Consider the following 20329-nt stretch of genomic DNA (forward strand, 5'->3'; position numbering starts at 1 on the left):
GACACCAGTACCACTGTAGTGTTTCTGGAGAAACATACCTATAAATAGCTTGATTACTTTAGTTACAGACAGTGCATGTGTGATTTGCATATAAGATGCAAAAAATAAAATGTCACACTTAACCTTTAAATAAAACTGTAACAGCCTCTGCTATCAAGATAAGTAACACTTTTAGTGTCCTTGTAATGTTGCATGTACTTACTGTAGTAAATTATGAATAATTACATGCAACTAACCAAACAGTAAGTACATGTTAGTATTACTCAGTATTATTACATTGTATAAATGACAGTGTAACCCAAAACATATGATAGATTAAATAATTGAGATTGTTAAAAAAAAAGACCGATTCTATAAAGTTAGAAAAAAAGTTAAAAGATATTTTTTGTTGGTAATTTTTCAGAATTAACAACAACTTTAAGCGGAAACTGTGGTTACCATGGCATTTTGTGTGTGTGTGTGTGTGTGTGTGTGTGTGTGTGTGTGTGTGTGTGTGTAAGGGAGCTTACTATGTTTTGAGACGCTGACTTTGCAAACTAAGTGTATTCATTGATCATGTGTGCATTTCCGTCTACTGTATCAACCGACTAATAAAAGCACACCGCTCTCTGCTCTACTGCTACTGAATTGTTCTCGCACACTTGTTACAGTGTTGCTGTTTGCAAATGTGGCCGCGTGCGCGCGCGCGCGCGTGCGTTTCCTTTTCGAGTGTTTGTAGTCTGTCAAATGTCGTGACGTCACGTCTGAAGTCGCAGCGTAAAATGTAACTTTGCCACAACCATCTACATGTCAGCAAGACTTCAGATCAACTCAAAACCCAGCATGGGATTATTAAACACGGCAGGAAATCAGCAAAGTCCGGGAAGAAACAACATCAGAGGCTCGATCTAACCAACTTCTGAGTGTGGGGGGGGGAAAGGACATTTTGGACCGTGTGTTCCGGGTTTTCGCGCTGACACCATCTCTGTTTTGTCAACCAAAGTGACGCTTTTAGAAAGTTGGAGAGTTGTAGTGGCGTTTGCGCGCGCATGGGCTTGTTTGTTTATGTAATTCAACAGAAGAAAGTAGAGCTGAGGTCTCTAATGCAATGACTACTAACTACAGCGAGGAACTGGACTTCAGGCTGATATTTGGGGAAAGCAGTTATTCTCATCAGTCGCTGAGCCACGCAGGTTTGTACGTTACTTTCAGCGGACGCGACGATTCCAACGCTCCGATTATAATCAATGAAGTGCGTGCAAGCGCGCGCGGTTATAATGGGAGCGACGCAGAGTCGCGGCTAGAATGTTTTACAGAAGTGGCCATGTTTGGATCTGTGTGTGTGTCCAGAATATATGAAACTGTGTTAAAATACTGAAAGTCACTTCCTTATCTTGCAACATCAAGTGTAGTTGAAGCGCTTAAAGAGGAAGGTCAAAACCTAATCATGCGAAACATCTTTCAAAAACATGAAGCGTGTATTTACTGTAATACATTATGTTTTGTGCCAGTCAAATTGTCGTGGATTGTAGACAAAGAATAAGAATAGTACGAATAATAACCATTATTATTATTAATTATAATGAACACAATTATTATTAATAATAATATTGGCACTGTGAGCATGTTACTGTACTTCCCTAAATGGCTACTGTTGAAGTTGTTAATGCAAATTATACTGTCCACTGTAATTGGTCTTTCTCCATCCTTAGGTAAACCTCGCTGATAACATGGTTAAATATACAGTAAATCACCTTTCAGTTTTTTATTGCTGAGCATTTGACTGTCGAAGCTTGAGTGCGTGTGTAACTTCATTATGGTCGACAGATAGTGTTATCAGTGTGACAGCATCCCTAGCTCGTGGATCAGTGTGTGTGTGTGATATTTATGTTTAGCCACTGCTGCACTTCTGTCAGTTCGCTCGTGTCTGAATGAGCCAGAAGAGCATCTCTCGAGGTTTGCTCTACAGTATGCCAGTGTGTGTGGCCTGTTGGAGTATGCTTACGATTTCTTCACTCTTTTGTTTTGTTTTCTGAAGGATCGTTTACTAAATTAGTACATTTTGCTGAAGGACACTTAAAACCTAATATAGTTACTGTATTTATCCTTCCAAAAGAAATGAATAAACAATACTGACCTTAAACATTGTACACAATAACAATTCATCAGTGCACATTATAATTAAAAGTTTGTTTTATGATATTTAATCAAAATATAAGAACTGCCTCTGAAACATCTCCATCTTGTGTTTCACATAGTCCGAGTGGGCTACTGGATAATGTTAACCAATAGTTCCTGAAGTTAATGCAGTGATGGACCTTAATAAAGGTAGACAACGTTGACTTGATTGGCCAATCATTTGGTGCAAAGGAAAACGGCTCTGATCAGGAGTCTGGAGTTCATGGAAGCTTGTTTCCGTCTCAGAATAAAAAAAAAAGTAAAAGAAAAGAGACTTTTTGTCTCACAATTCTGACTTTTGTTCTCACAATTGCGAGTTTACATCTTGCAATTCTGACTTTATAACATGCAATTGAGACTTTATATCAAGCAATTCTGACTTTATAACATGCAATTGAGACTTTATATCAAGCAATTCTGACTTTATCCGCTGGTTTCACAGACAAGGCTTAAGGTAGTCTCAGACTGAAATACATGTTTGAGTTGTTTTAAGAACTGAAAGCAACATATCTTAAAATATGCCAGTGCCATTGTTTTGTCTCAAGATGCACATCAGTAATGTTTTCTAAGGCATGTTTATAAAAGCAACTTAAATGCCCTAATTAAACTAAGGCCTAGGCCTAATCCTGGCTTAATCTAAGCCCTGTCTGTGAAACCAGGCCTATAACTTGCAATTGCAAGTTTATATCACGCAATTCTGAGAAAAAAAAGTTTCAAGTACATTTTTTTATATTTTATTCAGTGGTGGAAACAAGCTTGCATGGGAGTTTGATGGTTCATTCTTATTTCCTCTACAGTCTGATTGATTACTATAGCGCATGTAATAAGTAATAAGCCATTTTTGTCCAGTGTAAATACAAGGAATTCCCAATGGACAAAATCATGCCCCACCATACTTTTTCTTGTTTTTTTTATTTATTTTTTTATCCCGTTTCTCTCAAAAATAAAAATCACTTTATGTAAAACCTGGCATACACTGGACTTTTAAAATCTGAACAGTGCCTACAGGCAAGTAGGCATCACACACTGACTAAACTGCTGAGGATCACACACACCAGACTTTCAAGTTGCTAGATGCGTGACACTAGCCGCGTTTCCATTACAGATTTGCGCAAAACTTATAAAAATAACTATTGCGAAATGACGCCGTTTCCATTAACCGATGTTATGCGACTAAAACCATTTTTTCCTCTTGCGATAAGTCCTTCCAAAAAATCATGGCAAGGGATGTTGGTAGGTTTAAGTATATCCCAGCCACCACACTAGCTATTATTTTTAATTGAAGGAGAGACATAGGCGTGTATCAAAGCATTAATGGCAAGGAAGCCCCTTATACTGGGAGCGGCACATATGAGGTGTTTCTGGGTGTTTCTCCCTCATATCTGCTTCAAGCTCTTGATAAATAGGGGCATGTCTTTGTTGTTTAGAATCCAGTATTCCCGTAATACTTTTTTCTTATATGAGTTTATTGAAGAACTCTGTCTTGTCTTCTGTCCAGACATACCGCGCCATCTTTAAAGAATGATCGATTGTTAAGTACGTCAGGTGACCTGTAAATGCGAGTATTGGGAGTAAATTGGGAGTATTTTCAATTCACAATTTCAGTTTGTGTTATTTGAAGGGTAATGGAAACGCAGCTGTGTGTTCTAAAGTCTGTGGCCATCATACATTGACTTTCTGCATCTAAGCATTGGCAGATCGTTGAGTAGTGTATTTCAGCCTTAAGTGTAAACCAAGATATGTCATATTAAGGGGTCTTGTGTTAAAATTAACCTTTTTCCTGTTACTCTAGAATCCAGATCGGATGATGATGCCAACTCCTACCCTCTCTTTCCTTCTGACCCCAACCGTCCCACAGAACAGCAGGACAGCTATACAAACCAGCCTTATGGCACCCCTCAACCTGGTTCCCTGCAACCCATGGATTCTCCCAGCAGGTTCTTTGACTGTCCCAGCATCCAGATCACCTCTATCCCAGCCAACTGCCTGCAGGATCTGGGAGCCCACCAGTTGGGCCAGTCAGCAGGAGCTTGTGGGGAAGCGTGTGCTGGGTCTCTGTCGAGGGACCAGCTCTTCTTGCCATTGGATGGATCCTATAGGGACACGTCCTCACTGTGTCCCAGCCCCTGCAGCAGTCTGTCGTCCCGCAGCTGGTTGTCTGATGCCTCATCCTGTGAATCCTTCTCGCACATCTACGATGATGTGGAGGCAGAGCTGAACGAGGCGGCCGCTCGAGTTCGGCTGGCGTCTCCTCTAGTGTCACCATTGACGTCTCCTCTGCCGTCCCCCCTCACCTCTCCCCAGGCGTCTCCTCAAGTGTCTCCGCTCGTCTCCCCCTTCGGTTCACCTGGATGTATGGCTGCATATGGAGACGACTCTTGGTATCGTTACCAACAACATCATGCGCAAGCTCTGCAATATCAGTCGCTGTCACCGTATCAGTCGCCCCGCACCAGCATCACTGAGGACACGTGGCTCAGTCCCCATCCACACTCCTCGTCCTCACGGCCCTCCTCTCGGCCCTCCTCTCGGCCAACATCGCCATGTGGGAAAAGGCGACATTCCAGTGCAGAGGTCATTCCTGGTTTGGCGTCCCCTCACCTTTCCCCCAACGTAACACCATCTCACTCTCCTCGGGGGAGTGTCACTGAGGAGACGTGGATGAGCGGTGCCACGTTTGCCCCCTACCAGACCTTTCCACTGGAGGTAGACATCCCATCCAAAACAAGAAGAACGTATCAGACCAACCACCACCAGGATCAAGTGTCTCTGTTGCCTGGACATGAGGACTCAGGTCTTCAAGACCAAGGTCTTGCAAATCCATCGCTAAACTTGGGCATAGCCGCGTCCCTGCCCAGTTTAAGGAAAGAGGATATAGTGGAACAGTTCTTAGCCGTTCCAACACCCTTCCCTTGGGCTAAACCCAAACAAGTCAATACTACTCCTTTATACAGGTAAATTGCATGTATGCATAGGACTTTATTTTGCAACCTTTGGTTTAAGTGCCGGTTATATAATAGATTGATAGCCTTGTTGCTCCATCGTTATCAGGGTTATAACAATGGGTGCTCTGTTTCATTGATTGACCAATTCCCAAAAACAACAGCTACGTTTGTTAAAGCCACTGCTGTTCTTTATTTCTTGCTCAGGTCCACATCTTTACCTCCACTGGAATGTCCTCTGCCCAGTCAGTGTGGCCAGTGTGAGTTAAAGATCGAGATCCAACCTAAACCTCACCACAGAGCCCATTATGAGACGGAGGGCAGTCGAGGGGCCATTAAATCCGACTGTGGAAGACACCCTGTTGTAAAGGTCAGGTTTTACACCAGCTCTCACATTAGCCTTTGATAAACTCCCCTATAGGTGAAGGTTTCTGGCAGTGGTTTGTGTTCGGGGCCTGGTCGCCTGTTTGTCTGAAAAATGCCAGATGGGAGAAAAAAAAAAAAAAACTGTTTGGAAACAGTCATTTTTGCAATTCCATTTGGTGCCACTAGTGAATTATAAATGGAAATATGTACATGTGATTCATTGATTATGATTAATTATTGATGGAGTAGTTCATCCATCATTGCCTACTTGTTCTGTGTTGGTTTTGTTCATCACAGAAACTGTATTGTGCAAAATTTGAACTTGCACAGCAGATGTTTTCATTACTCTGGTAAATTGAGGATGGGTTCCATACCTCAAGGTTTGTTGCTCATCTGACACCTGCTCCAGTAAAAATAAAAAGACCAAAATACCAGATTATTGTTTGAATGTATTTAATTATTTATATTAATATTATTATGCATTATCATTTTTTTTTGTTAAACTAGTATTAGTTTAGACATTAAAATATTGGATAAATGATCTAATTTGCCTATAATAGAAGTTAAGATAAATGTGATTCATGTGATGCATATCAGACAGTCTTATGGAGAGAGCTTTTGATCCAGTCAGCGTGTGGTATTTTTAACAGGGTACAAGCTAATGTTACATGTGTTGGCCTGTTTGTTTACCCTAGATACCAATAACACAAATGGACAACCTTTCCTGCCATTAGAGGAACAGAAGTTCTTAGCTTTGAAAACTAGAAAAGGAAAGTTATTCAACACAAACTTTGAATGTTGGCTGGAAAGGCCAGCCTGATGTGGGCTACTTTGAATACTTTAAGGGCTATAGTGCATTAAAGAGTTGATGGATGATGGGTAGGCACATACCATTTATTTGGAATAATCAGTTGCATGTTGACTCATATTGTTTGTTCTCGCATCTGTAGCTAATAGGGTGTAATGATAAACCCATCAGCCTGCAGATGTTCATTGGGACAGCGGATGATCGTTACACCAGGCCACACCCGTTCTATCAAGTGCACAGGATTACTGGCAAAACTGTAGCGACTCCGAGTCAAGAGACAGTGATATCCAGCACCAAAGTTCTTGAAATTCCTCTCCTTCCTGAAAACAACATGTGTGCCAGGTACCTGTCAAACAAACCTCTGATTTACATTCACCATGACCTGCACGCATTGGAGAGAGAGATTTTTTGCATAAATGATATATTGACATGGCTGACAGGTTAGTCTTTAGAACAAGAAGATGGCAGCTCTTAATGGAAAATATGTGAAATTCAGAACAGAACAGAACTCTTAATTTTTTGTTCAATTTTGCCCCTCAGGGAATAAATAGTACTTTTAATAAAATATGTTTAAAATGATTTGCACTCAAACGAGGTGAAGACTCAAGTTATATCAGGACCCTAATTAAAGCTGGAGTGGATTGCTTCATGGGAGCCGACATGACAGTATAGAATCAATCTTTTTTTCATGGTACCCATCTTATTATCTGACAGTTTTTCTAACAGAAACAAATTAATCATGGCTGACTATGAGTAGATACTTTCTACAGTGGAACCCACTACCAAATTGTCCAGGCTTTTAATAGAAACTTTTCAATAATGTGATGGTATTGAGCAGGTCTCATGAAGTGAAATTACTTAAAGTCCCCCTGTAGTCAATGATTTTATTCTTTGAATCTCATCTTTGATCACCACAATTACATATTTAAAAGTTTTTTCCTGTGAAAAAAAATTCTTCATGCCTTAAAATAGCTTTTAAAAACCTTGCCTCATTTAGTATACGCGGCACCATGAATATGCTAATTAGCCCCACCTCCACTCACTCACACCATCTTAAAGATCCACTCTGTCACTCTACTGAGGTAAACGCTGCACAATGATATCACTCTTTACAACTTCGGACACATAACGCTAATTAATATGATTAGCCTTGCTAATGTTACATGAACCATAGTCCCGTTCGCCATCTCAGTCTGCCTTCTAACAATCATCAGGAACAATACAGATTGTTTCAAAGCTGCTTTACAGAGATAACAGGAAAATAATGCAAAAAAGTTTGTTTCCAGAAGAAAATAGCATCACAGTCCAGCTTAAGTAAGTTCAGTAAATGTCTTATTTTTTTTAATTTTTTTTTTAAAGTTATTAATTTAGTTCATATATATATATATATATATATATACATATCCACTGTGGAGTAAACCGTGATGTCATCGTCCAGTTCAGTTCAGTGCTGATGGCTGTCGTGTCGATGAGAGTCTAGTTGACACAATCTCTGCTGACACTTTAGGGAAGCGTTGTGGTCGTGTCTAGGCGCAGGTCCTCCATCTGGTCTGGATACGGCCCGAATCCGGCTGATTACAGTAAACCTCTGAATAAGCAGAAAGACTAGCGTAGATGCCATTCTTCTTATGATGTAACATGTACATCAGGTGTTATAGGCACCCAGTTCCGGCTGACCTAATTTATGCAGCCTAATAATCATTTAACTGATTTGAATTATAGGAATGTATAACTTTCTATGTGTATGCCAGGTTAAAGAGATGTGTTTTTAGTCTAAATTTAAACTGACAGAGTGTATCTGCTTCCTGGACAATGTTAGGAAGATTGTTCCACAGTTTTGGTGCTAAATAGGAAAAGGATCTACCGCCAGCAGTTGATTTTGATATTCTATGTATTATCAACTGGCCAGAGTTTTGAGATCGCAATAGATGTGAAGGACTATAATGTGTTAAGAGCTCGCTCAAGTACTGGGGAGCTAAACCATTTAGTGCTTTGTGAGTAATCAGCAATATTTTTAATTGTACACAATGTTTAATAGGGAGCCAATGCAGTGTTGACAGAACTGGGCTAATATGGTCATACTTCCTGGTTCTGGTAAGAACTCGAGCTGCTGCGTTTTGAACCAGCTGTAGTTTGTTTATTAAGCGTGCAGGGCAAACACCCAGTAGAGCATTACAATAGTCTAGCCTTGAGGTCATGAACGCATGAACTAACTGTTTCACATTTTTCATTGAGAGCATATGATGTAATTTAGATATATTTTTAAGATGGAAGAATGCGGTTTTACAGATGCTATAAACGTGGCTTTCAAATGAAAGATTGGTATCAAAGAGCACACCCAGGTTCATAACCGATGACGAAGGTTTGATAGAGCAGCCATCAAGTGTTAGACAGTATTCTAGGTTATTACGTGAGGAAGTTTTTTGTCCAATAATTAGAAACTCTGGGTTTTTTTTTTTTTTTTTTTTTGTTTTTCAGAATTAAGCAATAGGAAATTACTAGTCATCCACATTTTTATACCAGCTATGCATTCCGTTAATTTCTTGAATTGGCAAGTTTCGTCAGAATATAGATATAGATATAGAGCTGAGTATCATCGGCATAACAGTGAAAACTAATGCCATGCTTCCTAATGATATCTCCCAAGGGTAGCATGTACAGAGTGAACAGCAACGGTCCTAGTACTGAGCCTTGTGGTACACCATACTGAACTTGTGATTGATGAGACATCTCTTCATTTACTGCTACAAACTGATAATGGTCAGATAAGTATGATTTGAACCATGCTAATGCAATTCCACTAATGCCAACATAATATTCAAGTCTATTTAAAAGAATGTTGTGGTCAATAGTATTAATTGCAGCACTAAGATCGAGTAACACAAATAGCGAGATACAACCATGATTGGATGATAAGAGCAAATCATTTGTGACTCTAATGAGAGCTGTCTCAGTACTATGGTACGGTCTAAATCCTGACTGAAAATCCTTGCAGATATCATTTCTTTCTAAAAAGCAACATAGTTGTGAAGATACTGCCTTTTCTAGTGTCTTTGACAAAGAGGGTAGATTTGAGATCGGCCTGTAATTGACTAATTCTCTGGGATCAAGTTGAGTTTTTTTAATAAGAGGTTTAATAATAGCCAGCTTAAAAGTTTTCGGTACATATCCTAGTGACAAAGATGAATTAATGATATTAAGAAGAGGATCTATGACCTCTCGAAGAATTTCTTTCAGTAGCTTAGTCGGTATAGGGTCTAACATACATGTTGTTGATTTAGATGATTTAACTTGTTTAGAAAATTCTTCCTCTCCTATAGTAATGAATGAGTCAAATTTTTCCTCAGGGAGACTACAATGCACTGCCTGATGCGATACTGTAGTAGACGGTTGCATAGTTATAATTTTCTCTCTAATATTATCAATCATGCAAGTAAAGAAGTTCATAAAGTCATTGCTGCTGTGCTGCTTGGAAACTTCAAAATTAGAAGCTTTATTTCTTGTTAATTTAGCCACTGTGTCAAATAAATACCTAGGGTTGTGTTTTTTCTTCTTCTAAGAGAGTCGAAAAATAAGCAGATCTAGCAGCTTTTAAGACCTCTAGTTTTGTTTTCTTCCAGTTGCGTTCCATTTTTCTGGCTGCTCTCTTAAGGGCCCGAGTGTGCTCGTTGTACCACGGCGTTGGACTATTTTAATTTAATCCTCTTTTTGCGCAAAGGAGCAACTGTGTCTAAAGTGCTGGAAAAGAGAGAGTTAAACGTATCTGTCGCAATATCGAGTTCCTCTAAGCTTTCTGGGATGCTGAGATGATGAAACTGATCAGGAAGATTATTAATAAAGCAATCTTTAGTGGCAGAAGTGATAGGTCTAACATATTTATAACACGGAGTCGGCTTTGCAGCCTTGGCTAAATGAAGTTTACACAAGACTAAATAATGATCTGAGATGTCATCGCTCTGCTGCAGAATTTCAACGGCATTAACATCTATTCCATGTGATAATATTAGATCTAGAGTATGATTACGACAATGAGTAGATCCTGACACGTGTTGTCTAAGTCCAGTAGAGTTAAGAATGTCTCTAAATGCCAGTCCCAATGCATCTTTTTCATTATCAATGTGTATATTAAAATCACCAACAATTAGTACTTTATCTGCAGTCAATATTAACTCTGATGGAAAGTCAGCAAATTCTTTGATAAAGTCTGTATGGTGCCCTGGTGGCCTGTATACAGTCAGTAGCTAGCACAAATGCAAATGTGATTTATCATTTAGACTAGATAGTGTTACATTAAGCACCAACACTTCAAAATAAGTATATTTGAAACTAGACTTCTCAATAAGATATTACTATAAATTACAGCAATTATAGCTAAGACTATGTGCCATTTTACTAGAGAGAAGAGCAGCACCATCCATTTTCAACAGGTCAGGTCTGCCCCAAAAACTTTTCCAATTGTCTATGAACCCTATATTATTCTTCGGACACCACTAATAAACATCATACACCCGCTATATTGCTAAATCTACCCGATTTTTCATATCAACAGAAAAATATACTGGGATAACCTGACTTCTATTGAGGCTCCACTGCTTCATAGTTAATGATATGCTAGTTCGCTGTTAACGATATGCTAAAGCCTGCCAGCACGTTGATCTGATTGGTTACAAGGTAGTTTGTGATGTCAGAAACACCAGCGATTTCAAAGCGTGTTTTTGAGACTGTCTTTGGTTCACTGCAGTTTTAAGCAGAAAATACTCAGCAATGGTGTCGACTTATGAATTTACACATGGTTTGTCTGAAATCATATTAAAAACACCACATAGACAGATACACAACATTAAAAGCTGGATTTTCACCTCAGGGGGACTTTAAATGTGAGTTATAGCTAATAGTTTATATTGAGTTGCTCTGAGCCACTGTCAGCAAATAGCACCATTTATGTCACTCTTTGGTTTAATTTCACTTGCTAACTTGCAATTTTATTAAATAAACAGAATTTAACTGACTATCTTTAATGGCTGCCTTCTGTCATCTTTCTTTGAAAGCATCGACTGTGCTGGGATCCTGAAGCTACGAAACTCAGACATTGAGTTGCGTAAGGGAGAGACTGATATCGGGCGTAAGAACACGCGTGTGCGCACCGTGTTTCGTGTTCATATCCCGCAACACAACGGCAAAGTGCTGTCACTGCAGGTGGCGTCCGTACCAATAGAATGCTGTAAGTTTTTTTATGTGGATTTCCTATGTGAAATTATGTGAAAACATGCATTGAATACGTTAAATATTATATGCTAGTTATTGCATGTCTAAGTCAACTGATATTGGTGGAGGAATATCCTCATTCTAGAGAGCATTTCCTGGATCAGAATTGTATATGTCCATGTGAACAAGATGATGTCATCAAAATATTTGGTCCATTTCCTTGTAAGAGAAATATTGTACATTTTAAACATGTAAAAGACAACTTTAAATATTTAAAATAGTTTTAAAAAGTTTGAAATACATTATACAGATGTCCACAAAGTTAACAGACATTGACTAAAAGCCACAAAAATCTAATTTTGTATTTGGAAATGTCACCGAACCGTATTGATAAACATTTCCTCTGCAATTTACAGCCATTGTTTTTCTCTGTTGACTAGCTCAACGCTTAGCTCAGGAACTTCCTCAAGTGGAGAGCTTTAGTCCCGCCTGTGGTTCTGTGACTGGAGGAGAAGAGATGCTTATAACAGGCCAAAACATCAGTCCAGAATCAATAGTGGTCTTTCTAGAAAAGAGCTCTGGTAAGTGAAATCATCTATTACAATAACTATTCTCACAGTGTAACTTCCGGGTTGCAGAGACGAGGAGAAAGAGGATCTAATTTCAGCAGTTTAAATGTATTAACAAGAACAAAAAGGAAACAGTACCACTCAGGAACAAATTATCAGGCAGGAACAGAACAACCAAGCTTAGCGCAACAATAACAGAACTGAACTGAACAAAACACAGGGCTTAAATACACAGTGAACTAATCAAAGCAATGAGACACAGTTGACATGACTAATTACACACTGAGTAACCCAGGAGACTCAGGGGCTGTTTACACGACACCGTTTTCAACTAAAAACGTACAACTTTTTGTGTTTTTGTGTTTACACGACAACAGCGTTTTGGGTGGTTGAAAAAGCAAACTTTTGAAAACGGTCTCCGTGTTACAATAAAAACGTGAATCTGTGGAAACGATGCAGATTCATATTACTTGTTCTGTCATTGCCATCTAATGGCCTGGCAGCAGAATACAGGGTTTTGAGTCGTTTTCACGGATCCGTGTGAATGGGGATCATTTTGACAAGTGTCGTCTGTACGTGGAAAACTCAAAGGAAAAACTTCTACGTTTTAAGCATATCATTGTCGTGTAAACGTACCCATAAACAGATCAAACATAACCCTGACACACAGCTAGGCTGAATCTGAAATTGCATACTTACCTAATATAGTAGGCAAAAACATGTGACAAAAGAAGTATGTCTGAATTCACAGTACTCATAAAAGAACAGGCTAAAAGTACCCGGATGACCTACTGCTTCCGGCGAGATTCTGAAGTGTGTGTATGATGGACACTTTACTATCCCATGAGGCCACGGGACAGGATTTATGAATGGCAGTGAAGCAACATAACTTACGCCGGTAGATCACATGATAATGACAACATGGCGAATACCTCCGGATTACACCTCCAGATGGCTCTCTGCTCTAATTTGGAGCTGTTTTTAGATCGGTAGTCTAGCAATATATTTTGTATGTCATATGTAATAACAAAAGAGCCTTTGCATTGTCTTTTTTTTCCATTACAGATGGCAAAACACAATGGGAGGTCGATGTGAGGCCTTTACAAGAGAAGAGTCAAAATGTGAGCATAATAAGTTATTGATTTTGTTATAAAACACTGATATTCCTCAATTTATTTAAACAACATGGCATATGTGCATTGTTAAATGCACATCCCATTGAGATCTATAATTACAGGTGTCTCTTGTGTGTTCCCATTCCTGTTTAGACAAGCATAGTGGTAAAGATTCCTCCGTACTACAAGAAAACCACGGCTTCCTCCACCCAGGTGCAGTTCTATGTCAGCAATGGCAAAAGGAAGAGAAGTGTCTCACAGTTCTTCACCTATGTTTCAGGTAATGGTCTTTGCGAGTAGAACTATCAGCAACTCTGGTCCACTTTGGTAGCAAGAACTGCCAGTTCGACGGCAAGAGGCAGTCCGACTAATATATCAAAGACCAACCTCAGGTCAATCTAAAATAGACCGGTAGCTCATTCATGTAATGAACAGTCTCTAGAAACGTGTAAAACATTTCACTGAAACTGAAACCACATACAAAGGTAGTCAAAAACACTTGTGACCACAAAAGCCTTTGTAGTAGTAGAAACACTCCGTCCTTAGTGCGTCTCGGACCGCAGTGAAGCACTTACTACTCGTCGCCCTTTCACCTAACGTGTTGTGAGAGAGCACACTAAGACAAGTCATTCAAACTTCACTGTGTTGTACAAAAAACACACCATTTTCAATGGGAAACGCAGCTGATCTTCTTATCATTTTCATTTACTTGCATTTCCTTCAGTTCGTTTCCCGCTTACTTTCACAAAATCCAAATACTAGTAGTCACAGTTAATATGTTAATGCCAGGTGGAATCATGAATGTCTCAGCTGATGACTTGTGATCGGATCACCAAAACACATCTTAATACCAGGCAGAAACAAGGCCTAGGTGTCTCAAACAAAACTCTGAACAGATTGAATAGATGTTCTGAAGCGTTCGTTGTAGGAGCCTGGTAACTTGTAAAAAAAAAAAGACCATTTCTGTGTACCAATTTGTGTAGGACATGGATAGCCAACCCTGCTCCTGAAAGGCTACCACCCTGCAGAGTTTATTTCCATGCCTAATCAAACATACTACTCAAGGTGTTCAGGATTACTCATGAATGTTGGAGCAGGGTTAGAACTGAAGGTCTGCTGGGTTGGCAACACCTGGGGTAGAGGCTAACCAATCAAATCTGAGCTTCTAGTTTTGAAATCCGTATAGTGTGTATAATATGCCCTGTTGTCTGAGACTGAGGCCCTGTTTACACCTGGTATTAAGATGTGTTTTGGTCGATAGGATCTCAAGTGGACAACGCCAAATACAGGTCTAAACGGGGTCTAAAACGTTTTGAGCTTGTCCACTTTCCACCACTTTTAGAGGTAGTCGAAAACACATTTGACCGGATTGCTTTAGTAGTGTAAACACTCATGTGGTCGAATGTGTTCGAACAGCCACAAAAGACCATCTACTCTCCATCTACTGACCTCATGTGTAAACATTCTCCTCTCAAAGAAACCAGGACAGAAGTGGTTGAAAGTGGACAAAGGAGACCGATTAAAACACCAGGTGTAAACGGGAATGTGTCTCCCTCGTCTACTTGTGATCCGATCGACCAAAGCGCATCTTAAAGGAGTAGTTCACTTTCAAATAAAAATTTCCTGATAATTTACTCACCCCCATGTCATCCAAGATGACCTTAATTTCTTTTCGACTGAAGAAGGAAAGACATGGACATCTTGGATGACATGGGGGTGAGTAAATTATCAGGAAATGTTTATTTGAAAGTGAACTAATCCTTTAACACCAGGTGTAAACAGGGCCTTAGATTACTATAGAACTGGACAGAATTTAGGACTCAATTGGACAATATAATATATCAATTTTCAAATGTTTTGAGAAATGAATAAGTGTCCACAAAGCTAATCTGTAATGTGTTGAACACCCTCCTTCCAAAGCAGTGCATGTGAAGCAGGAGTTTGGCATGAGGCCGGACCTTAACACCAACGGCCAGCATCCAGCCACGTCCCCAACAGCTCTCAGCACCACTGGGGACTCAGTCTCTTCAGATGAGGTCCAGCCTCTCGAGCAGTGGCTGCTGACCGAAGGGTCTCCATCTTCAGCACATCTCTGCTACTCGCCTCAGGATCTGCATCTGAGCCGCTCTCATCCGGCAGACCGAAGCCTTGATGCCGTAGCAGACCTCCACCCTATGTTCTCACTGGTGGATTTCAACAACTCTTTGTACCAAAAACCACAACAGGATCTGTCTTACAAAGGACAACCTAGTCTTCCAATGGTTGGGGCTTCACTGCAAGGCTGCAAGTCATCCCAAATCCCTGCAGAGCAACCCAGGTCTCACCGAGGTGAAGGATACCAAGGCATCCCTTCAGAACACACTCCTAATCTCTACAACCGTGGCTCTATCTCAGTGTCCAGTTCCTCTGTTCTAACCAGCGCAAATGTGGAAACATCTGGCCTGGATCCGGTGCAGTTCCCACAGTCCTCCTCTTCCCAGGTGCTTCCTCTTTCCCAGCAGCCTACTCTTACCAAAGTGCCTTCCAACTCACCGTCTATCAGAGAGAGCTTGATGGACCCTCAACCTTCAGGCGCATCTCTTGAGGAGTCCAGCGAACGTTACAGTTTGCCACAAGGTGGAGAAAGCCTTGATATTAAACAGGAACCAGATGAAGAGAAAGAACTTGGCTTTCAGTCCATAGGCCTACAGGATATCACTCTTGATGATGGTAAGACTCCAACGAGAACCGTTTTAAATTAATGAAGTTAAGGCAACAATGCTGATTACCACTGAAATTCATTTAGACCTGTTTCTCAGTTTGTATAAACAATCTTAATTACTCTCTGAGGCAAGGGATTCCCCACAGCTGTTTCAGAGGTATAGACAAAAACTAAAAGTCCTCCTGTGGTGAAAATCCAGCTTTTAATGTTGTTTCTATGTCTCTGTGGTGTTTTTAAAGTGCTTTAAGACAAACCATGTGTAAATTCATAAGTCGACAGCATTGCTGAGTATTTCCTCCTTAAAACTGCAGTGAACCAAAGACAGTCTCAAAAACACGCTTTGAAATCGCTGGTGTTTCTGACGTCACAAACTACCTTGTAACCAATCAGATCAACGTGTGATCGTCAACCAGTGGATCTCTGAGCTGAGCGAGTGAGTGGAGGCGGGGCTCATTTGTATATTCATAGAACCGCGTATACTAAATGAGGCAAGGGTGTCGAGTTACATTCAATCCATATAAGACATGAATTTTTTTTTTTTTCAAGGAAAAAAAACGTTTAAATATTTAAATTTTGGTATTGACTACAAGGGGACTTTAACAGTAAGTCTTAGATGCCTAGAACAGTATTCCCACCGCTAAAAAACTAATTTACTCCCCAAGCAACAAACATACAAGTTTCACATTTATCCTTTTAAACTCTCCTTTTCCTATAGATTGCAATTGTAACTGCATTACTGTAAATGAGATTTGTTTGTTTGTACAAACTAAAGGTCGGCTCAAAAGTGTTTTCAGTGGTAATATTATTACAAACACCTAGTATTACTGTGTGACTGTACCTGTTTATTCCAGACCATATCATCTGTTTACATGCAATACACGCTCTTGACCGTGTCTCATGCTGGGACAGTAACTCACGCCAAGCTATATTAACAGAATATGCACTAACTTTGTGGCATATGCTAGCCAGGATTTTTGTTTACTCTCTAGAAAAACTAGCAGCTGCCACCCCTAGTGTCTGGAAGCCGGTTTGGTTTGAGCCTAATTATAGTCTCTAGTCCCGCAGTGCAGTGGGAAAGAGGATACTGGCATTGCATGGAGTCACTGAACGAGCTAAATATAACGTGAAGGCTAATCCGCCGCTAGTTTTGCGCAGCTGTATTGTGACAGTCTTGCATACTTCACATTAGATGTTGCTACTGTTAGCCTGGAAGACAGTTTAAATGAAAGTAGAAGTTTGATTGAACTTGAACTTTGTTTTTTTCTGTGGATAGTATAGAGTAGAATATATTTATTTATTACAGGAACAGTTCACCCTCAAGTTGTTCCAAACCTGTATGAATTTCTTTCTTCTGCTGAACACAAAAGAAGATATTTTGAAGAATGTCGCTTGTAACCAGACAGTTGATGGTCCCCATTGACTTCTATAGTATTTTGGATGACAGAAAGTATATTTTTGGATGAACTATCCTTTTAAGCTTCTTGCTTTTACATCCAGTTGTTTTAGCAAAGTGAGATATAAATATATTTCAATTTTATGCAGTTTTTTTACAATTGCTAGGACACATTTCTCATTTCTAAGGTGACTTCTTCAAAACTCTTCACACAGTTCTCTGTACCAACTTTCAGCTCGGCATAGCAGTTTATTTCACATTCAAAACCAAAACCCTTCATACGTCTCAAATCAAGTCATTCTTCCAGAACACTAGCAAAGGTTTCACCCAACAAACACACTTTCCCCCTAACAACAGGTAGCATTATACAGTGTTTTCTTTTGTCACATTTCTTTTTAAAAGTTTCCCTTTTGAATAGATGGTAATGAAATTGAAAGACTAAAACTTGTGTAAGTGTTCAGCCACATCTAATTGTCATGATAGTATTTGATGGTTTAGATTTGGAATATATTTGAATATGGTATTACAGTAGAAATGTAGAACATTTCTTATTCATTTTTGTATTATGTTAGACTTTGAACTTAAGTTTAACAGTGTTGAAAAGAGTGACAGCATTGTGCAAATTGACCTGCAGGTGCGTAGAGTTTTGGTGTTTGTGTCTGAGTGAGAAAAGTAGTGATGTTATTTGAAATTATGTAGTCATTGAATGCATTTCCTGCCAAAGCCAGTGAAAAAAAAAATCATATTTATTTATAAAAAACAACAACACTAAAATACAACACATGAAACTATATAACATGAATAAAATAATAACAAAAATAAATTAATACATAAAATAATTGTTTCATTTTTAAATGAAATAAATAGGAAAACAGGGTTCAGATTAAATAATAAATTACATATCATAAATATTATAATGGAATATTTTAAATATTCATTATAATTAAACAAACCCTGCCAGGACAGAACTTGTGTAGTGTGTGCGTTACCTGGCGCACCAGTGGCGTGTGGAGAGCACAGGTGCAGAGGACTGAACACCCCTGATGAGTGAGTGCTGTTGTCCCGCTTCATGATCCCTTCAGTGCCAGTGTGTGTGTGTGTGTGTGTGTGTGTGTGTGTGAGAGAGAGGGAGAATGTGTGTGCAGGTTACATTATGTGTAGCCAAATGTATGAAGGTAAAAGAGTAGCAAAACTCGAGAGCGCGTAGATGTGAATTTGAGAACTTGTACAATAAATATTCATACTTGTACGCGAACACTTACACTCACAGCTCCAATGTGAAAACCTGTCAAATAAAAATCTGAAGTTGAATGTTGAGAAATTTGCACTCGCAGACAATAGTCACAAACCTGTATTCTGAAGTTGAAGCTGTAGACAAGTAGTCACAAATGTGTAAAATGCCATTCCCAGAAATACTATGACAGACACAAACAACTTGTAATATAGATTTGCATGTATTCTTACATTCACATTCGCAGTACAACCTCAATTAGGCATTTGCAACTTCTCAAACCGCAATTTCAAATTTCACGCCTTGAAGCTGCAAGTGCCTAATTGAGGTTGTACTGCGAATGTAAATGTAAGAATACATGCAAATATATATTACAAGTTTGTGTCTGTCATTGTATTCAGCCAGCGGATCCCCATGGGTAAAAAAAGTTTATTAATCATACAGAATGAGTTTTTTTGAAAATGTAAAAATGCAGAAAGTTTTGTGTGATGGGTAGGTTTAGGTGTCGGGTTAGTGTGTGTGTGTGTGAGAGAGAGAGAGAGAGAGCATGTGTGTGTGCATGTGTGCGTGTGTGTATGTGTGCGTGGTGTTGTCTTTCATCTTTGCTCAAACAGATTGTTGTCCTAATGCACACATCTACCTTTTCTGGCTTAAATATATATATATATAGCTCTCACTGTATGCTCTGTTTCTTTACATATGCTTAATAAAAGTCATGTTGTAAATAACTTGTTGTTTGTTTAAACTGTATTAATAGATGTGTTTGGTTATTGGAAAGGCTTTTTGTCAACGAAACCAGCTGTATTTCAGGAACTAGTTGAGACTAGGCTTGAGCTTTTAGGTTGGAAGCTTAACAGTAAAACACTGTATGATTATGATGAAGTTTCAGTCTCTGGTTTAACACACACAACACTGCCCTCAGGTGGATTTAACAGAGATGGACAATGATAACGAATGTTGATATATATACAGTATATGTGAGATTCACCCCTAAACAAAGATCTTTCTTCTTCTTTGCAGTAAGTGAAATCATTGTAAGAGACTTGTTCGAGACTCCAGATTCAGGGAACGCCAGCAGCGCTCCGTAACTCAAAGATCCCAAAGATCCTCAACGGAAACTGATGATCCGAGACCTGGACATCTCATTGAAACCGCTTGGACTGGTTCGGTCTCAGTATCCTGCATTTACTGCACATGTAGAAACGATTTTCTATGAGAAATATCATGTACATAAAAGTTTTCTGCTTAAAAGTGGATGCTTATGGATTTTAACCGAGCATATCAAATGTGAATGTGAAATAATGACCAGTCATAGCTTTTGATTCAATATGTGCCTTATCCTGACGGGCCTTTTAATGATCTTATTGAAATGTTTCATTTGTCTTCAATTTACTCCTTTTGATTATAAATGTAAAATATATTCTTGGAAATGATGATAATCATAAAAAAGTTTAAATTATAAAGACAAAATATGCAGCGTTTAGCTTATAAAGCACAATCTCATGTTTTAATCTGCCGAGTGTTGACTTTAAAGAACTGTTACCTGTTTGGCATTTCACTAGATATTTTACCATAACTTGCTTGATAAGCTTTTGAAATGTCTTTGTATTTATGAATTTTTACTGAACATAAAAGAGATTTTGTGACAATCTTCATGAGCTCCAAGAAATATGCTTGAATTGAAACTGAATAATATGAATTGGTAGCCTATACATTCACCTTGTTTGTTTGTTTGTTTGAAAGGCTTAAAAATATTTAAAGTTGAAGTCCAATTTTTTTATATAAAATTAATAAATTCCACATTTTAATTATAATAATAAAATATAAAGATGTTTAAATGTT

The 20329-nt window shown here is 39.0% G+C and overlaps 1 protein-coding gene across 2 annotated transcripts; it reads left to right on the top strand.

Annotated features, from left to right (window-relative positions):
• The first annotated feature begins 685 nt into the window (after nucleotides 1-685).
• Nucleotides 686-20140, top strand: nfatc3b (nuclear factor of activated T cells 3b). Of its 2 annotated transcripts, none has more exons than XM_079858766.1 (10): nucleotides 686-1172; nucleotides 3950-5111; nucleotides 5307-5469; nucleotides 6416-6615; nucleotides 11322-11494; nucleotides 11919-12059; nucleotides 13113-13168; nucleotides 13316-13442; nucleotides 15083-15871; nucleotides 19508-20140. In XM_079858766.1, exons 1-10 carry the CDS (start codon nucleotides 1088-1090, stop codon nucleotides 19573-19575), a joined length of 2964 nt encoding a protein of 987 aa, XP_079714892.1. In that variant the 5' UTR covers nucleotides 686-1087; the 3' UTR covers nucleotides 19576-20140. The 2 variants fall into 2 exon arrangements, with proteins under 2 accessions (XP_079714892.1, XP_079714893.1); XM_079858767.1 differs by having other exon boundaries at nucleotides 15086-15871.
• The last annotated feature ends 189 nt before the right edge of the window (nucleotides 20141-20329 follow it).

This window comes from Squalius cephalus (assembly GCF_949319135.1).
Source record: "Squalius cephalus genome assembly, chromosome: 23".
NCBI classification, from domain to species: Eukaryota; Metazoa; Chordata; class Actinopteri; order Cypriniformes; family Leuciscidae; genus Squalius; species Squalius cephalus.

Bases quoted from the DNA above. Each gene is read 5' to 3' on its own strand.
- nfatc3b (XM_079858766.1), top strand. From the start codon at position 1,088: ATGACTACTAACTACAGCGAGGAACTGGACTTCAGGCTGATATTTGGG. The intron at 5,470-6,415 runs GTCAGGTTTTAC...TCGCATCTGTAG, and splicing joins GAAGACACCCTGTTGTAAAG to CTAATAGGGTGTAATGATAA. The intron at 15,872-19,507 runs GTAAGACTCCAA...TCTTCTTTGCAG, and splicing joins GGATATCACTCTTGATGATG to TAAGTGAAATCATTGTAAGA.